Genomic DNA, 14,052 nt, shown 5'->3' on the forward strand with positions numbered 1-14,052 from the left:
TTGGAAATAACATTTTAGCCCATCAACTGCACTGAAGATAGTGAACGAAAGTGAACTTTATATACTTTATACCTATTTTATTTATAATTCAGACCTCTGATCTCTCCTCTCCTACATAATGAATTCAATATTTATAAATAAAGTACATGATCTGATGCTGAATACTGGTAGGAGAGGAGGAGCTGGACCCTCAGCGCAGCTCGCGCACTGATTCCCCGAGAATATCGATCACAACACCACATGATCCCGACCAATCAGGACGCGTCCTCCACCGTACATCCTGTGGCTGACCTAGCCTGAATCTATCACGCCCGGATGCTCAAGGGGGGGGGGCTTCATCACGGCAGGTTAGTTATGGAGGGGGGGGGGGCATAGTGAAGGCAGGGAATCAGAGACAAATCAGCGCATCACGAGCACTTCATCAACTGCCCCTCTGAGGGGTGAAGGCTGCGTGTGGATGACTTCATGATGGATGACTGACCATCCATCCATCCGGATGGTCTGGCGATTTATCACGGCGAGATGGACCAGCGCCTCGGCGTATCTGAAAAGCGTCGGCTCAGAGGTTTGAGGGGGACATCCCACAGTGAAATACGCTGATATGGTTTATGTATATCAGCTTTCAGCTCAGAGGAGCGCTTGTTTTGAGTGATTCATCACTGATCTACTAAACAAGTATCCTTACAATGGGGAAAGACTCAAATGTATTCATCGCGCATCACCACGTTTAACACAGACACTTTTATTTGCATAGTTACATGTGGGGGATCAACCGCCTTTTAAGGTTGAAGGGAATCTGCTAAATTAAAGGACAAGATGCCGTAAATGGATCCTCCTCCCGGCATGTTGAACACAAGTTGTTTTATTCACAGCAAATTCCATACACCTCATGCAGTTTGTGTCACTGTAGTTATGTGACACCTTCTGTAGCGTCCTGATGTGGTGAATGTTGAAGGAGTCACTTTGATGCACACGGTTAGAATCCCATGAAAATGTCTTTCTTCTGCATTCTTTCCCCTGGAAAGCAGCAAAGCCGTTTTAAGCAGTATATAAGGACCTTGTGTATAGATTGTCTCTGTTAAAGCATTGACTTCCTGAATAGGGGCCAAAAGTTCTTCTCTGATGGGAAGATTGGCAGGAGTCGTGAAATGAGGGCTGGATTGAGATCACTTACAGTAAGTGTGTGCATTTGGCTTCGGCCACCACCTCTCTCACTCCCAGATGAGCAAGGTGCCCACCCAAGCTGCTCATTTTGCTGAGTCGTAAAACAAATGAAGGTCTCCTCTTATAAACCAAATTGACTTTATTATAGGGAGGAGGTTTGGCAAAGGAGCACTCCGTGTCGATCTAAGGCATTCTGTTCAAAAGAGTTCAAAGTTTTAGCTAGATGATGTTTGCATAGTGATTTATGGACCCCAAATCCAGCTTCCATTCCTTGTTCTTTTCTCTGTGGGAATGATGATGTCAGTGGAAAAACTGCTCAATACGCCTACTTCAATATTTTACTTCAAGTGCGATTATTTAAATTTACTTTCCTCTTAAATGCGAAGTACACAATAAGTAGCATACATCATATTGTATTAGTGCTTTGGGAGAGAATCCCATAATTCAGCCGCTTCTGAAAATACCTTTTTTGACAAAGCACTGCAAAAGTGATTTAAACGTCAATGTTCACACTACATCACCTACAGGGACAAATTCATCTTCTCATCTAACTCTTGGCTGTAAAAGAATAAATGCAGTATGTTTCCTTTCATTTTCTTTAAGCAGCTGCAAGCCATTGTTTATCAAGGCAGACTTGATCGACGTGAGACAACCTAAAAACATGCATCTTGCAGACGGGTAAGGAGCACACTCTGAGGTGTACGTATGGTCCATTAAAATAAACAGTGATACAGATCTCGCTAAACGTGCCAGTGTCGTCTGGACCTCGTGTTTCTGAGGCTTCACCACCTTCCTGAGCCGAGATGGATGGACTTTGGTCGAGCCCCGTTTGCATAACTGAGGTAATAATGCTGCTGACTCCCGCTGAAATACTGACTGATGGGTTGAATTCCAACAAGGGGGCTACAGCGTGAGGATGGAGTAGCAGCCGGAGGTTTGGCTCTTTAACATTCACTGCACCTCAATCTGAAAAGTACTGAGAAGCTGATGGGAAAGATGACCGATTATAAAAGCAGGAGGCGTCGCAGGTCAAGATGTCAGCCTGGAAGATTACATCCCTCAAGGCCGGTGAACGCATGTCCAAATGGAGCTGTCGGTTGTACGTCCGCGTACCCATTACATGGAGCGGTTTTGGTTTGGCGTCAAGGACAGCTGTAAGCTGTAATGTTACGGGCCGCCAAATGAAGCTGAGGAGAAGCAGCTTCTCATCAGACGTCGTTACCGAGTTGAATAGGAGGGTTTCTATTTCGAATGCATTAAAGATAACATTTACATAAGGATTATTTAGAGAATGGAAGCCAATCAAGACCAGCGCTGTGTCCTCAATCAACAAAAACAAGTAGGTAGTGTAGTACTTAATTACCAAGAGCTGAGGTTGCCTTGGCATAAGCATGGAATAAATGTATTTATCTCATCTGCTGTCAGCGCATATTGTCGAGATATGACAATGAACGCAACTTTGCAGACACAACTTTCCAAGTAAACCGTACCTCAACCTGCATTACGTTGATCTTGAAAGGTGTGTGAATACATTTTGCATTATATTAATCTACTTTTTAGGAGACAGGATTGCCATAAGTTTTAGTTTTTATTTTGCAGCTGCAAGCCACTCAATGACAACTGTTCATGTATCGACTTTAGTGCGTTTTCTACTGTAAACGTGCCACAAACTAAAACCTAAGAGACATTTATATGATATTTTAAGAAATCTATGACAAAAGATATTATTATATACCGATTGACCACCACGAATTCAGAAAGAGCCTATGGTGGATCTTGATGTCTTATATCTGCAGTCATTTTATGAACACGCTGCACACCTTCCCTCCTGTTTCCTCTTATCCTACTAACTGCAAGAATGACATTGACCTGCAGTCTGGCAGCTACGCCCATGAAATGATTAACGTTTTATTGCTTAGTGGCTGAACCTAAATCTTAATGCACATTTCTGCTTTCATCAGATTTAACTTCCGCTCTGCCAGAAGAGGAAACATTGATCTTATCATTGGTCTTCGAGAGGCTTAGTGACTGTTTAAGAGGACCTCCTGAGACATTGTATACGTTTCATTGAAATAATACACCTCTAACGTGGTCAGCAGGTCAGCAATGAGTGGCCACACTTTTACATTGACGACTATATATTTAAAAAATGGAACAATTTAAATAAAGGATTGTGAAAAGAGTGACGGATAACTAAATCTGTAGACAAAGTCAGCGGGCGTTCCGCATACTCAAAAAAAAAACATGTGAACTGGCTTCTTCAGCTAGAGCGGAAAATGTTTGATAACCTGTAACAGAGAGATGTTATCCTCCACCATCTCAGAGCAATATGCATTGCATCTCGTGTCCTGATGGACGGGCTGCACTTTCTTTCACAGAGCACACGGTTTTAAAATGGCTGAGGTCTTGTCTTGGTTTTCGGCCCTCAATCTGAAAAGGGCTGACGCCTTCTAGCATAATGAATCAGACCTACGGACGGAGTGTTTAGGGTCACATTCGATGGTGATGCGTCTTGCCCGGCTCATATAGACGTTTGTGTAGCGAAATTGAAAGACAATCTGGTAAAATGACACATAAATTCAATAAAAATATCAGCCAAGTACACCTTAAGTTATACGGACAACCGCACAAAATGAAACACTGCCTCCACCTGCTGGAGCAACAAAGTCTTGCAACCATAAATAAACTGTTTGAATTGGAAAAAATAATGACACTCCGCTGAACAATAGATTTTAATAAACTTTTCAATCCACAAGTCTTATTGCAGCTGACATGATTAGTTTTTATATTACCAAAATCATTGTAAAACAAATGCAGTATCATAAATATATGGCCATCTCATATATAACGTTTGTACATATTCATTTCAAAGGATCCCTCAGTTGTACAAAATAAATGTACAACCAACCTAAAAATCTGGGGGAAATTCTGCACAATCACATTTTCCTCAGAAAAAGATAAATATAAGCTCTTACTCAATCTTTATTGTAAGGGGTGATACTGTTTAGTGAAAGATAGCTTTGATCTTGATTTGTTGCTCAACAGGCATTCTGATTATCTTGTGAAACATCATATAACCATTAAGTCCACACCATGAAAATGTATAATATTTTGACATTAAATTCAATTAAATAATGGATATAAAAAGGCAATATTGGCAAAAGCAGAAGCATATGGGATAAGTGCATTTACAAAAAATAAACATCCTCTGAATATTTTAAAAGACACAAAATGTCGATGTGGAGTGTGACTGGCTGGCTGGTGGATTACGGTCACTCAGAGTAGGGGGACTTTATTCTGCTCTCTGTGAGGCGGGACGTTGTTGTTGTTGTTATTACTTTTCCTCCCCCCTTCCGATTCAACCTCCATCTCCACCCATCAATCCCTCTTCCAATAGGTTTCTCTCCAGATGTGTGTGTCCCTCAGTGCCAGTCTTCATCCTTGTCATCCTCTCCCTCAGACGAGTCTTCCTGGCTGCTGAGATCTGGCTCCTCCGACTCTCCGATGCCATTTCCTCCCCGATTAGCTGCCTCTGCCGCCGCAGCCACTGCCGCAGCCGCCTTCCTGACCCGAGCGTCGGCAGCTGCCTGCTCGTCCTCTTCTTTCTGACGCAGCGCTGCCGCCTTCTTCTCCTGCTCCGCATGACTCTTCATGTGGGCACTTCGACTCTTCACTTTATAAAACACCCTATTAGGAAATGGATGAAAAATCACACAGCATTACACACAGTAGCTGCAGTTTGCAATGATGCGCACATATATCTGATACAAGATTAAGGCTATTAAATCACACTGAAGTATTCATTTCACAATTTTATTTTCTAATGTAAATTTTAAATCAAAAAGTTTAATTGTCAAAACAAAGACAGCAGAATATTTTATGGCCATAGAATGTATCTTTTCTCTTTAGGTCTTCATAAGATTAATTGAATCAATTAATAGTCTTAATGTCCTTGTTTTATTTAATCATTAAAAAAAAAGGGAGAGTAAGTGAATGAGCAAATCTCAAACAGAGGCTAAAGAAGAAAAAAAAACAATTAGTAAAAAAAAAAGTTTCCCAGTCTGAATAATGACAAATCTCTGACGGTTCTGAAGTACCTGCCACATTTCTTGCATGGAAATACTGCGTCGGGGTCCGGCGGCGGCTTCGCTGGCGCTCTGCTCTTCTTTGCTGCGGGCTCAGCTGGAGGCCTGTGAGGTGCAGACGGGTGGAGAACCTCCTTGTTCACCGGCTCTGGTTCTTTGATCACCAGCACTGTTCCTGCCTGCAGACCACCGGAGAGGCAAAGCTATTGTACGGTTTTACTTCACACAAACATTGATTGATAACAGAAGACGCGGAGTAACGCTTACGTAGTCATGAGCCTGTAGTGACCGAGCAACCGTCGCCTGATGGCTGCTGTCGTAGGAAACATCCCTCTTATTGTCATCAGCGTCGCCTTGAATACATTTTGTCCGCTGTGAATTCTAATGGACCACAACAGAAAAAACACAAGAGATCATTTGGTGGCCCGTTTAAAAAAGAAATTTCACAATAGGATCCCATTTTTCCTGTAACGCAAGTCAGTCAATGAAAATACAGCTGGGCAAACAACCTGTAACATTAATTTGGTCCTAATTTAAAAGTGAACTCCACCTTAACATCCACCAGAACCTCCGTGTGCTTCTCCAGAGGAGACTCTGGAGGGCCGTAGGTTAAAATCCCATTGCGACCGATTTTCACCTGCTTCTTGTATGTGTAGTAAAATTCCACACACTGAGCAACAGTCTTTGTCTGCACCTTAAAAACATAAAAGAGATGCAGAATTTAAAATCAATATGATATGTAGTTTATTCTCATTCACGTCTTTTTTTTTTTGCACGATTCGAACTCATTACATTTGAATGCGGATTGTGATTCGATTTAAAAACATTGTTACATCAGAATCTGGCCTCCATGTTGTAATGTTTAGAATAGGGAGCATAAACTTTGTTTAAATCCATTATACTAATGTCGCAGATAACGTTTTATAACAATTTATTTGGGTTGAAATATGACTCGCGTTTATTTACATTTACATGAGTTTTCAATTAATTTACACTGATTGGGATTAGTTTGTGCGTACCAATTTCTGCACCATAAAGAAGTCCTTCCTGTAGGCAGAGATCCCCTTGTTGAAGTAGCACTTTTCTTCCGCAGTCCAGCAATCAGAGCCTGCGGGCCAATTAAATATATTCTTACAAAAGATGATGAAACATTTAAAAGAAAGGTTAGGAAATAAGAGACCGAGCAGATGAAGAAGAAGAATCATCTTCTGATGGAAGTCAGAGAATTTGTCAAAAAGTATTTCCATGAATCGGTTTTTATTTTATTGTGAGGCCGATGCTCACCTGAGTAGTGATAACCTGCCAAAGGATGATCTTTGGGGAAAACTGGGTCCTGAAGCATCAAACGTTCCAGTGTTTCCTTAAAATCAACATGAACAATCAGTGATCCCCGAAACTATATAATCAATTCTGACAGTAACAAGTAGGACGTTTCAGTTAAAGAAAGCCGTTCTCAAGTTGTCCTGATTATGGGTCCTTGTACTCACGAGGAAGTCTCCTCCACATTCATGTAAACAGTGTGAAACCAGCTCCTGGTTGGTTCCTCCGCCCCTCAGCACACTGCAACAAGCCATGTTCATCATATCGTCCACTGTGGAAATGATGAGGGTTAGAAATAATTAGCGGTGGATGATTAAGGAATCTCAAACAAAGAGGAAGGGTGAGAACTCTCAGAGGGTGACTGAGGTCAGATGCCAACGGCGCTCTTGGTCACCGTGTTTTAGGTGGGAGTCGTCCATAGGGCGCCAAACCAAGTCAGCGTTGTCCTGGGCCGACTGGGAGGAAGAACGATCCTCTAACTCCGGAATTGCCGCCTGGTAATGCTGCCCGATGTTGATACGTCTGAACAAGTAAAAAAAAGTTGTTGCTTTGGGGCCAGAAGTTGAAAACATGTGAGGCCAGTTTCATTGACTGGACTTACGGCTCAAGGCTAGCAGGCGTGGCATCGGTCATCAAGGGCAGAAGAGGAGGTGTGATATCTGAACTCGCTGGAGAATACAAAAAAAAAAAAACACCACCAACACTCATCAGCACATCATCGGAGACGACCACATGGGTAGAATTTTCTCGCGAAGCAAAAGCCGAGACTTACCCGAACGCAACAGACTGCGGGTCGCGGATTTGGGCGTAGGTGGGGGGGGCAGGATTTGGTTGCTCACGGCGATGTTGGTCAGGAAGGCGGAGAAGTAGAGGCCCGAGCCCTCGCGCACGGGGGACAGGATGGGCGGAGGCGTGTACGGGGGCATGGCGAGGGGGTTGTCTGGCAGGCGGACGGGGGAGCGCAGGTTGCTCTGGTAGGAGGAGATGCTGGAGTAGAGGGACGGCGGGATGAAGGTGGATGGTTTGTGCGGCGGGATGATGAGAGGCTCTGGTCGGGGTCGGCGCTTAAATTTGGATTTTCCATCTTCATCCAGGCCCGGATCGCTTTCCCCATCCCCATCCTAAAAAAGTTATTATGACCATTGTAAAGTCTTGTGAAATGATTGAAGAGGGCATGTGATCAGATGGTTTCAAATATTATTCATTGGCTTCTTAATTAAAACAACTTGAGTTTCTTTCCTCCTTGAACTAATATACCAGCTGTTTTTCAGGGGAATTTCTCACAAACCCATTAAGTGTTTGCAGTGAGCAAATAAACCAGGACTCAAGACACACAGACCTTTGCCACACCCGAACGGACCAAAGCATAACCAGCTGTCATTGGGTGGATTTTCAAAATAGACGTACATGGGTGCTCTCCCCAAAACGTTGTCTCATTGTACATTGTGTACTGGCTGAATGAAGCTTCATTGTGAACCAACACACCCGGTTAAAAAGGGCAGTTTGAGGGTTATTGAGTCACATGAACCACAAACATGTCCAAGGGGCTCCAGTGGGGGTTCACTGGGCTCACAGGCAGGCAATACGGAGCTGGAGCAGCAATCCCATTAGCTTAGCATAGAGACTGAAAACAGAACTACATCAAATACACATTAGTGAGATGATCCAGCCCTTCAAGTTAAACTAAACCCTCTGCAGTCCGCAGTTTCATCTTGAACTCCTCTTAACTTCCTGCAACACACATTCACTGCTATCGCCTCAGTCAATTAATTGGTTGTTTTTCATGCTGCATTACTTATTTCCAGGAAACTTCTGAACACATATCTGGTCAACACAACATGTAAAATGAGTTCTTTTATCTAATTATTGACATGTAGACAAAGCAATGCTAACGTCATACTAAACGTGATACTAACCAGACCAAAACACTCGGCCATGGAGTTTCTGAGTGATCGCCGACGAGCCACGATGACAGAAGGTTTGTGATCAGACGGCCCCGCAGGCCGCTCGCCGAGTCGTCCCGGAGTCCAGCCCCCGTGAGGATCCGCTTGACTCCTGTGCACCGGCACCGACACGGGGATGACCAACGGCACCATGGAGGCCTGTCGGCCCGAGGAACCGTCCTCCTGCTGAGGAACCGGAGCAAAGCGAGCGGGGAGACGGGGGAAGAGAACGTGGCACAGAGATTCAGAAAAGAGGCGTGGAAAGGCAAAAGGGATTAGAGATCATTGTCATATCTGCAACACTAATTTAAATGCATTTTAGCACAGCGTAGAAGGAAAGGCAGGGAAGCCCAACATCAAAGACCTCCGAACTTGTGAAAATCCAGCAGTTACAGAGAAGTAGCGCTCACTTTACTTTTACTGTGGGCAGCAAAATCGTAATAAAATAAAAGCTAAAGAAATGTTTTCAGTGAAATGTAAATGAAGGATTATAATTTCCACTAACAAAATAATACAACTACACATTTCCTTAGTATTTATAAATGTCCACAGTTTCCTGGTATATCTGGTCATGCTGGTGGGGAAAAAACAACACTAACTTCTGCTGTTGTCAGTGAAACAAATCAAATCTTACAACTTATTACAACAAAATGGATACAAGAAACTTCAATCGAATGATCTAAACCCACAAACGTGCTGCTAGTTAACCACAATACAGCAGAACTGGGTGGGTGTCACATATTAAACCGGTTCTGTGTGGGTGTTGGGGCTTATTGGCGCAAGGGTTGACAGCTCAGCCCTTCCCTAGCTCTGCTAGTATGAATGACTGGGAAGGAGTCGAAGGAATGTGGAGGTGTGCAGACATGCAGCCGCTTCAACTGTACGTCCGGCATGCGCGCTCTGCACAAACACCCAGCACAAGCCCTATAACCCCGCAGGCCAGAGTACTAGACCTCCCTGTTCTAAGAAAACAAAAACAGGAGTTTCATTTATTTATGCGCCTCGTGACTTATCAAAACTGCTTAAACGGAAAATAAGGAAGCCGGTTTCTTTGGTTGTGCCACAGTTCGTTACGTTATATATCCTGAATAACGACGTTAAGTGCGTCATCTTGGTTTTACGTCGATAAGAGCAATTTTTCGAAATCCAAGAAGCCGTTTTGCAGGTCGCACCAGTATCTCGGTGTCGTGCAGGACACCACCTTGAACAGTACGACTGCACAAACGCGTCCCACCGCCTGCAGCCGGAATCAAATCAACTGACCGAAGAAAACGGTTTAGCAAGCTATAGGGAAGTCCTGCATAGAAACAAGCTCCTTCCTCTTTGTGCAGCCGCTCGCCAACTGTGCCAGATGATATCATTGTCTCTTGCAGGCATAGATTGCCTGCTATTAGCTTTCCCCCGCTTCTAAATGGGGCCTGTTTTGTCGTAAATAAATAGACAAATAAACAAACAGTGCCAGTGTAATGAGTGAATATTAACCTTGACCATATTTGCCGGCAGGGACTCCATTTCTGATGCCTTCTGGGCTAAAGTCTCCAAGTTGATCTCCTTAGACGCCCTCCTTCTCCGACGGATGACCCCTCCCGTTGTCACTTCCCCTCCTTTAGCAGCCTGCGGGCCCGCTGCTCCGTTCAGGGATGACGGAGGATCCTTGGACGCTTGAGACCAGATGTTGGTCGAAGGGGGTCCCAGCGGGGACTGTCCTTCTCTGGAGAGGCGGCGTGAACGCCGAGGGGCAGCCTGTGCATCCGAGGGCTCCTCTGGATTTGGGGTGAGCTTTTCAGCGCACGGATCACTTGCGACGGTCGCGTCGCACGTTTGAGCCGCTGGCTCCTGCGGCATCTCCAGCGACTGGACGTCCTCCTTGTTAGGAGCGGCGACGGGCGGGGTGTGCTCGGGAGGGTGAGAAGTTACAAAGTTTGCGGTTTGTTGCGGTTTTGGTTGCGCATGTAGTTGTGCCGCTTCTAGCTGTGGCACATTTTGTTGTTGCACTTGCTGCTGATGCATTTGCTGTATTTGTTGCTGTTGCTCCTGTATCTGTTGCTGGTGATATTGTTGCTGCATTTGCTGCAGCATTTGACGCCGTTGGAGTTGGTGCTGATGTTGCTGCAAATGTTGCTGCTGTTGCAACTGAATGTGATGCTGCTGCTGCTGCTGCTGCTGTTGCTGCAGCTGATGTTGCTGTTGCTGTTGCTGGTGGTGATGGTGATGCATTTGCTGCTGCTGCTGCATCTGTTGTAGCAGCTGCTGCTGCTGCTGTTGAGTTTTAGGCTGCTCGGCGTACGCCAGATTCGGCATTCCCTTGTTGCCTGGAAAAACAGAGTAATAACCTGATGAAAACTGTTGCTTGCTGGGCCTAAATGTTGCCTGGAAGGGCTGCAGCATGGACCCCTGCAAAGTGTGAGGAGGTGCGTGGGTCTGACCCTGAAGCTCCACGCCTTTGTGGGCGTGTTGGTAAGCCTGCAGCTGAGCCTGGTGCATCGCAGCCGCAGTGTGCTGATCCCACTCGAGCCCCCTCCCCTGAGCCGGAGCCTGGGGGGCATCTCTGTAAACCTCAACGGGTCCCGGGAGTTGATTTTCTCCCCCCATTGGCAGAGCTACACCCTCATGGACTCCTTTGTGGAAGGCCATTTGACCCCTGACGTTCACCCCGCCCATGTAGGGGCCAAAGTTCTGGCCCCAGGCTTGAACAGGAGCTTCCTGAGACCAGCCGGGGGCCTGCGCGGAGTCCTGGTGCATCCACTTTACTGGAGCAGCCTGTTGATAGTGCGGTAGACTTTGAGGCCCTTTCTCGGGGTTGTAAACACCAGAACCGCTGGCAGAGTCACTGTGGCTCGACTCTAACGCCGGAGGTCCCATAGCATAATAAACCTCTCCTGAATGCTGCACGGGCTCTTTCATGGCCGCGGCGCGATGCTTGCCGCTCTTGTCAGCATTAACTTGAGGAGGAAGACTCATAGTAACATACGGCAATGTGTGGGAGTCACAACTCGCAATCTTGATCTCTGAGCGGGCGAAGTGTCACTGCCTCTGTAGTGTGCTTTTTCAATGCCTGAGATTGAAGGAATTGTTTGTTCAACTGTGTACACAAAGAGGTATTTGGGAGGAAATACAAAATCCCCCCAAAAAGGAAAGTGCAGGGTGGGGAAGGGGGGGGGAGAGCATGCAACCTCCTTCCAGAATCAAATCTGAGGTTTGCCGTCCTTTCTTCTCATCCTCGTTACGGGGCCGGACCTTGTGAGAAAAAGAAGTGGTTAGACGCTTTCTCGTTATCTTGACGACAAGCACTCACATTGTTTGTTTTTTTTGTTTGTCTCCCCGTCGCCTCTCAGTCGCGTGCAGCGGAGAGGAAATCGAGGCCTACACGAGCCGCCGAGTCGAGCAGTCAGCAAAAGTGAAAAGCGAGTCACAAGCGCGTCTGTCGTTGCAAGCGAAACCTACGTTTACGTCCGAGTGCATGCGGACGGGACGGCGAAGACACCCGAGAGAAGTTTTATTTATTTAAAACAAAAAAAAACAAAAAAAACGGCGACGAGGAGGCGCTTACTGTGTAGCTGCCATTTGGCATAACAAGAAATACAGGAAACGAAGGGGGCTCGTGTAACCACCAGGGCGATATCCAGTCGGGTTATGTTAAAAAAAACACACACACACACACACACACAACTGCAATAAGGAAGCGTCTGAAGAGCTGTTAGGCAACACGGCGGAAGGGCGAGCAATAAGCGAAACACAGTGTGTGGGTTGTTTGCGCTACCTTATCAATGGTGCACGGAACTCTCCATGGCCAGCTCCATGGAGTCACTTTGGTTCCGATCAAAGTCGACTGCATGCAGCTCCATGAAGGGGTTGCGCGCGCGGCGAAATGTCATAACTCGGGGACAAGTTTTCACTCGAGTTTCACTGCGCACAATATGGCGAACGGGCGTGTGCCTCACAATCCCACGAGCACATAATCCAACAACAACAACAAAAAAAAATACAAAAAAATCAAGACGTGCTGGAGAGGCTCATTAACGCTGCAGTTACAATGTGGCACGCTGTATCCGTGACACCGTGCGCCTCGGCGGGGTGGGGTGCAGGGGGAGGAAACGTCCACAACTTTCCCCCCGCAGCGGCGAGTGGACCGCGCATGAGACGTGTGGAAAAACGGCGACGTGCTGCGGGCCCGGCTCTGGTATTTCCGCCGACTTTGCTAAACGAGCGTGGAGAATTCAAACGGCGCGTTTCGCTTCATCCAGAACACGCGAAACTGCGCAAACACACGGGGGGGGGGGGGAGAAAAAAAAAAGTTGGGCGCCGCAGAACGCCCCGCCGCAACGCAACGCACCCCGAATCGGCTCAACTCACATCCTGTTATCCAATCCGATCGTCTGGCCACGCCCATTGCTGCATCCGTGTACGTTTGATTTGTTTGTCACGGCTGGCCGGAAAGCGGAGCCTCAAACTTGTCCTGCCGAAACTGCTTGTTGTGGTTTTAAACACGGTCACGTGTCTATAACGTCATTGTGATTATGCAGATTCTCCTAAAGAAAATACTATACAACTATATCGTTTTTACAGCAAGTCAGGAATCAGGAAGCATTTATTGCCATAATATGTCAGACATACTAAGTGTGTGTAAACATTTGTATGTTTTTTTTGTTTTGTATACATTTGAACTTGTGGTCATTACATCTCAATAGCAAATTATTCAGAATAAATAGATATATAACTTAACGAATTAAGGAATTCCCATTCTGAAAAGGAAAATATTTGCTTTGGCAATGCTGCAATGGTTAACATCTATTAAATAAATCCAGCCAGAGCTGTGTCCATGAGGCCTGTTGGGTTTGTGTTTGGTTTCTTGGATAATATTTTAAGACTGGGTTGACAGGAATAAAGTGTCATGTCAGGATTGCATCACTGCATCATAACTAAACTGCAAACTCCACATATGGCACATCTCAATGTGTGGGTGGAGCAATTACAAGATCATTTAGCATTAATGTTTGCAAAAGTTTGATTGGAGAATGCAGCACATGTGACTTTGCTGGATTACTTAATAAATTGAGCCCAATCCAACCGTTTTTCCATCTTCCATTTAAATTAATGTGAGCCAGACTTTTTTCACACACTAAGTGAACAAGGCGTCATTGAATAACAATAATGATTCATCATCATTCATTCCATCGTTCGTCTTGATTTGTTTTCAGTGGATTTGAATACGACATGTGTAGTTAAGTGGCATTGGTGGAAAGTAACTAACGTGTTATGCTGCATATTGTACTTCTACGGTACAATTCCGGGGGACACGTGTCACTGCTATACATTTATTTTATAGTTTTAGTAAATTATAATGCATTATAATAGACAAAGATAAGACTATCGATTCAACCAGCTAAGTATAGTATATACTGCACATCCAACTTTACAAGCTGCAACATTAATGTACATATATAATGTACATTTTCTGAGTTGGTCTATTTTGGGTAGGATATTTTTAGTGCATTTTAACGCGAATACCTTTGCACTAAGATCAAATGATTTTGACCTGT

The 14,052-nt window shown here is 45.2% G+C and overlaps 1 protein-coding gene across 7 annotated transcripts; it reads right to left on the reverse strand.

The window, feature by feature from the left end:
- Positions 1 to 3,883: 3,883 nt before the first annotated feature.
- mideasa (mitotic deacetylase associated SANT domain protein a) lies at positions 3,884 to 13,004 on the reverse strand. 7 transcript variants are annotated; one of them, XM_040160485.2, is made up of 14 exons: positions 12,273 to 12,890; positions 10,939 to 11,749; positions 9,995 to 10,824; positions 8,486 to 8,698; positions 7,342 to 7,690; positions 7,171 to 7,237; positions 6,964 to 7,091; positions 6,737 to 6,840; positions 6,534 to 6,609; positions 6,269 to 6,357; positions 5,800 to 5,943; positions 5,517 to 5,630; positions 5,262 to 5,428; positions 3,884 to 4,851 (listed from the first exon to the last, which is right to left on the reverse strand). In XM_040160485.2, the coding sequence occupies exons 2-14, from the start codon at positions 11,471 to 11,473 to the stop codon at positions 4,587 to 4,589; spliced, it is 3,081 nt and encodes a 1,026-aa protein (XP_040016419.2). In that variant the 5' UTR covers positions 11,474 to 11,749; positions 12,273 to 12,890; the 3' UTR covers positions 3,884 to 4,586. The 7 variants fall into 7 exon arrangements, with proteins under 7 accessions (XP_040016419.2, XP_077949296.1, XP_077949295.1 ...); XM_078093170.1 differs by lacking the exon at positions 12,273 to 12,890 and adding an exon at positions 12,063 to 12,185; XM_078093169.1 differs by lacking the exon at positions 12,273 to 12,890 and adding an exon at positions 11,957 to 12,099.
- Between the last annotated feature and the right edge of the window lie 1,048 nt (positions 13,005 to 14,052).

Source organism: Gasterosteus aculeatus, chromosome 18 (assembly GCF_964276395.1).
Source record: "Gasterosteus aculeatus chromosome 18, fGasAcu3.hap1.1, whole genome shotgun sequence".
NCBI classification, from domain to species: domain Eukaryota; kingdom Metazoa; phylum Chordata; class Actinopteri; order Perciformes; family Gasterosteidae; genus Gasterosteus; species Gasterosteus aculeatus.

What these genes read in the sequence shown, in the direction of transcription:
- mideasa (XM_078093168.1), bottom strand. Translation starts at nt 11,473, where the DNA reads ATGAGTCTTCCTCCTCAAGTTAATGCTGACAAGAGCGGCAAGCATCGC. An exon ending in ACGCCTGCTAGCCTTGAGCC is followed by an intron (nt 7,092 to 7,170) that starts GTAAGTCCAGTC and finishes TTACTTGTTCAG; the next exon opens with ACGTATCAACATCGGGCAGC. An exon ending in TCTTTATGGTGCAGAAATTG is followed by an intron (nt 5,944 to 6,268) that starts GTACGCACAAAC and finishes TATGTTTTTAAG; the next exon opens with GTGCAGACAAAGACTGTTGC.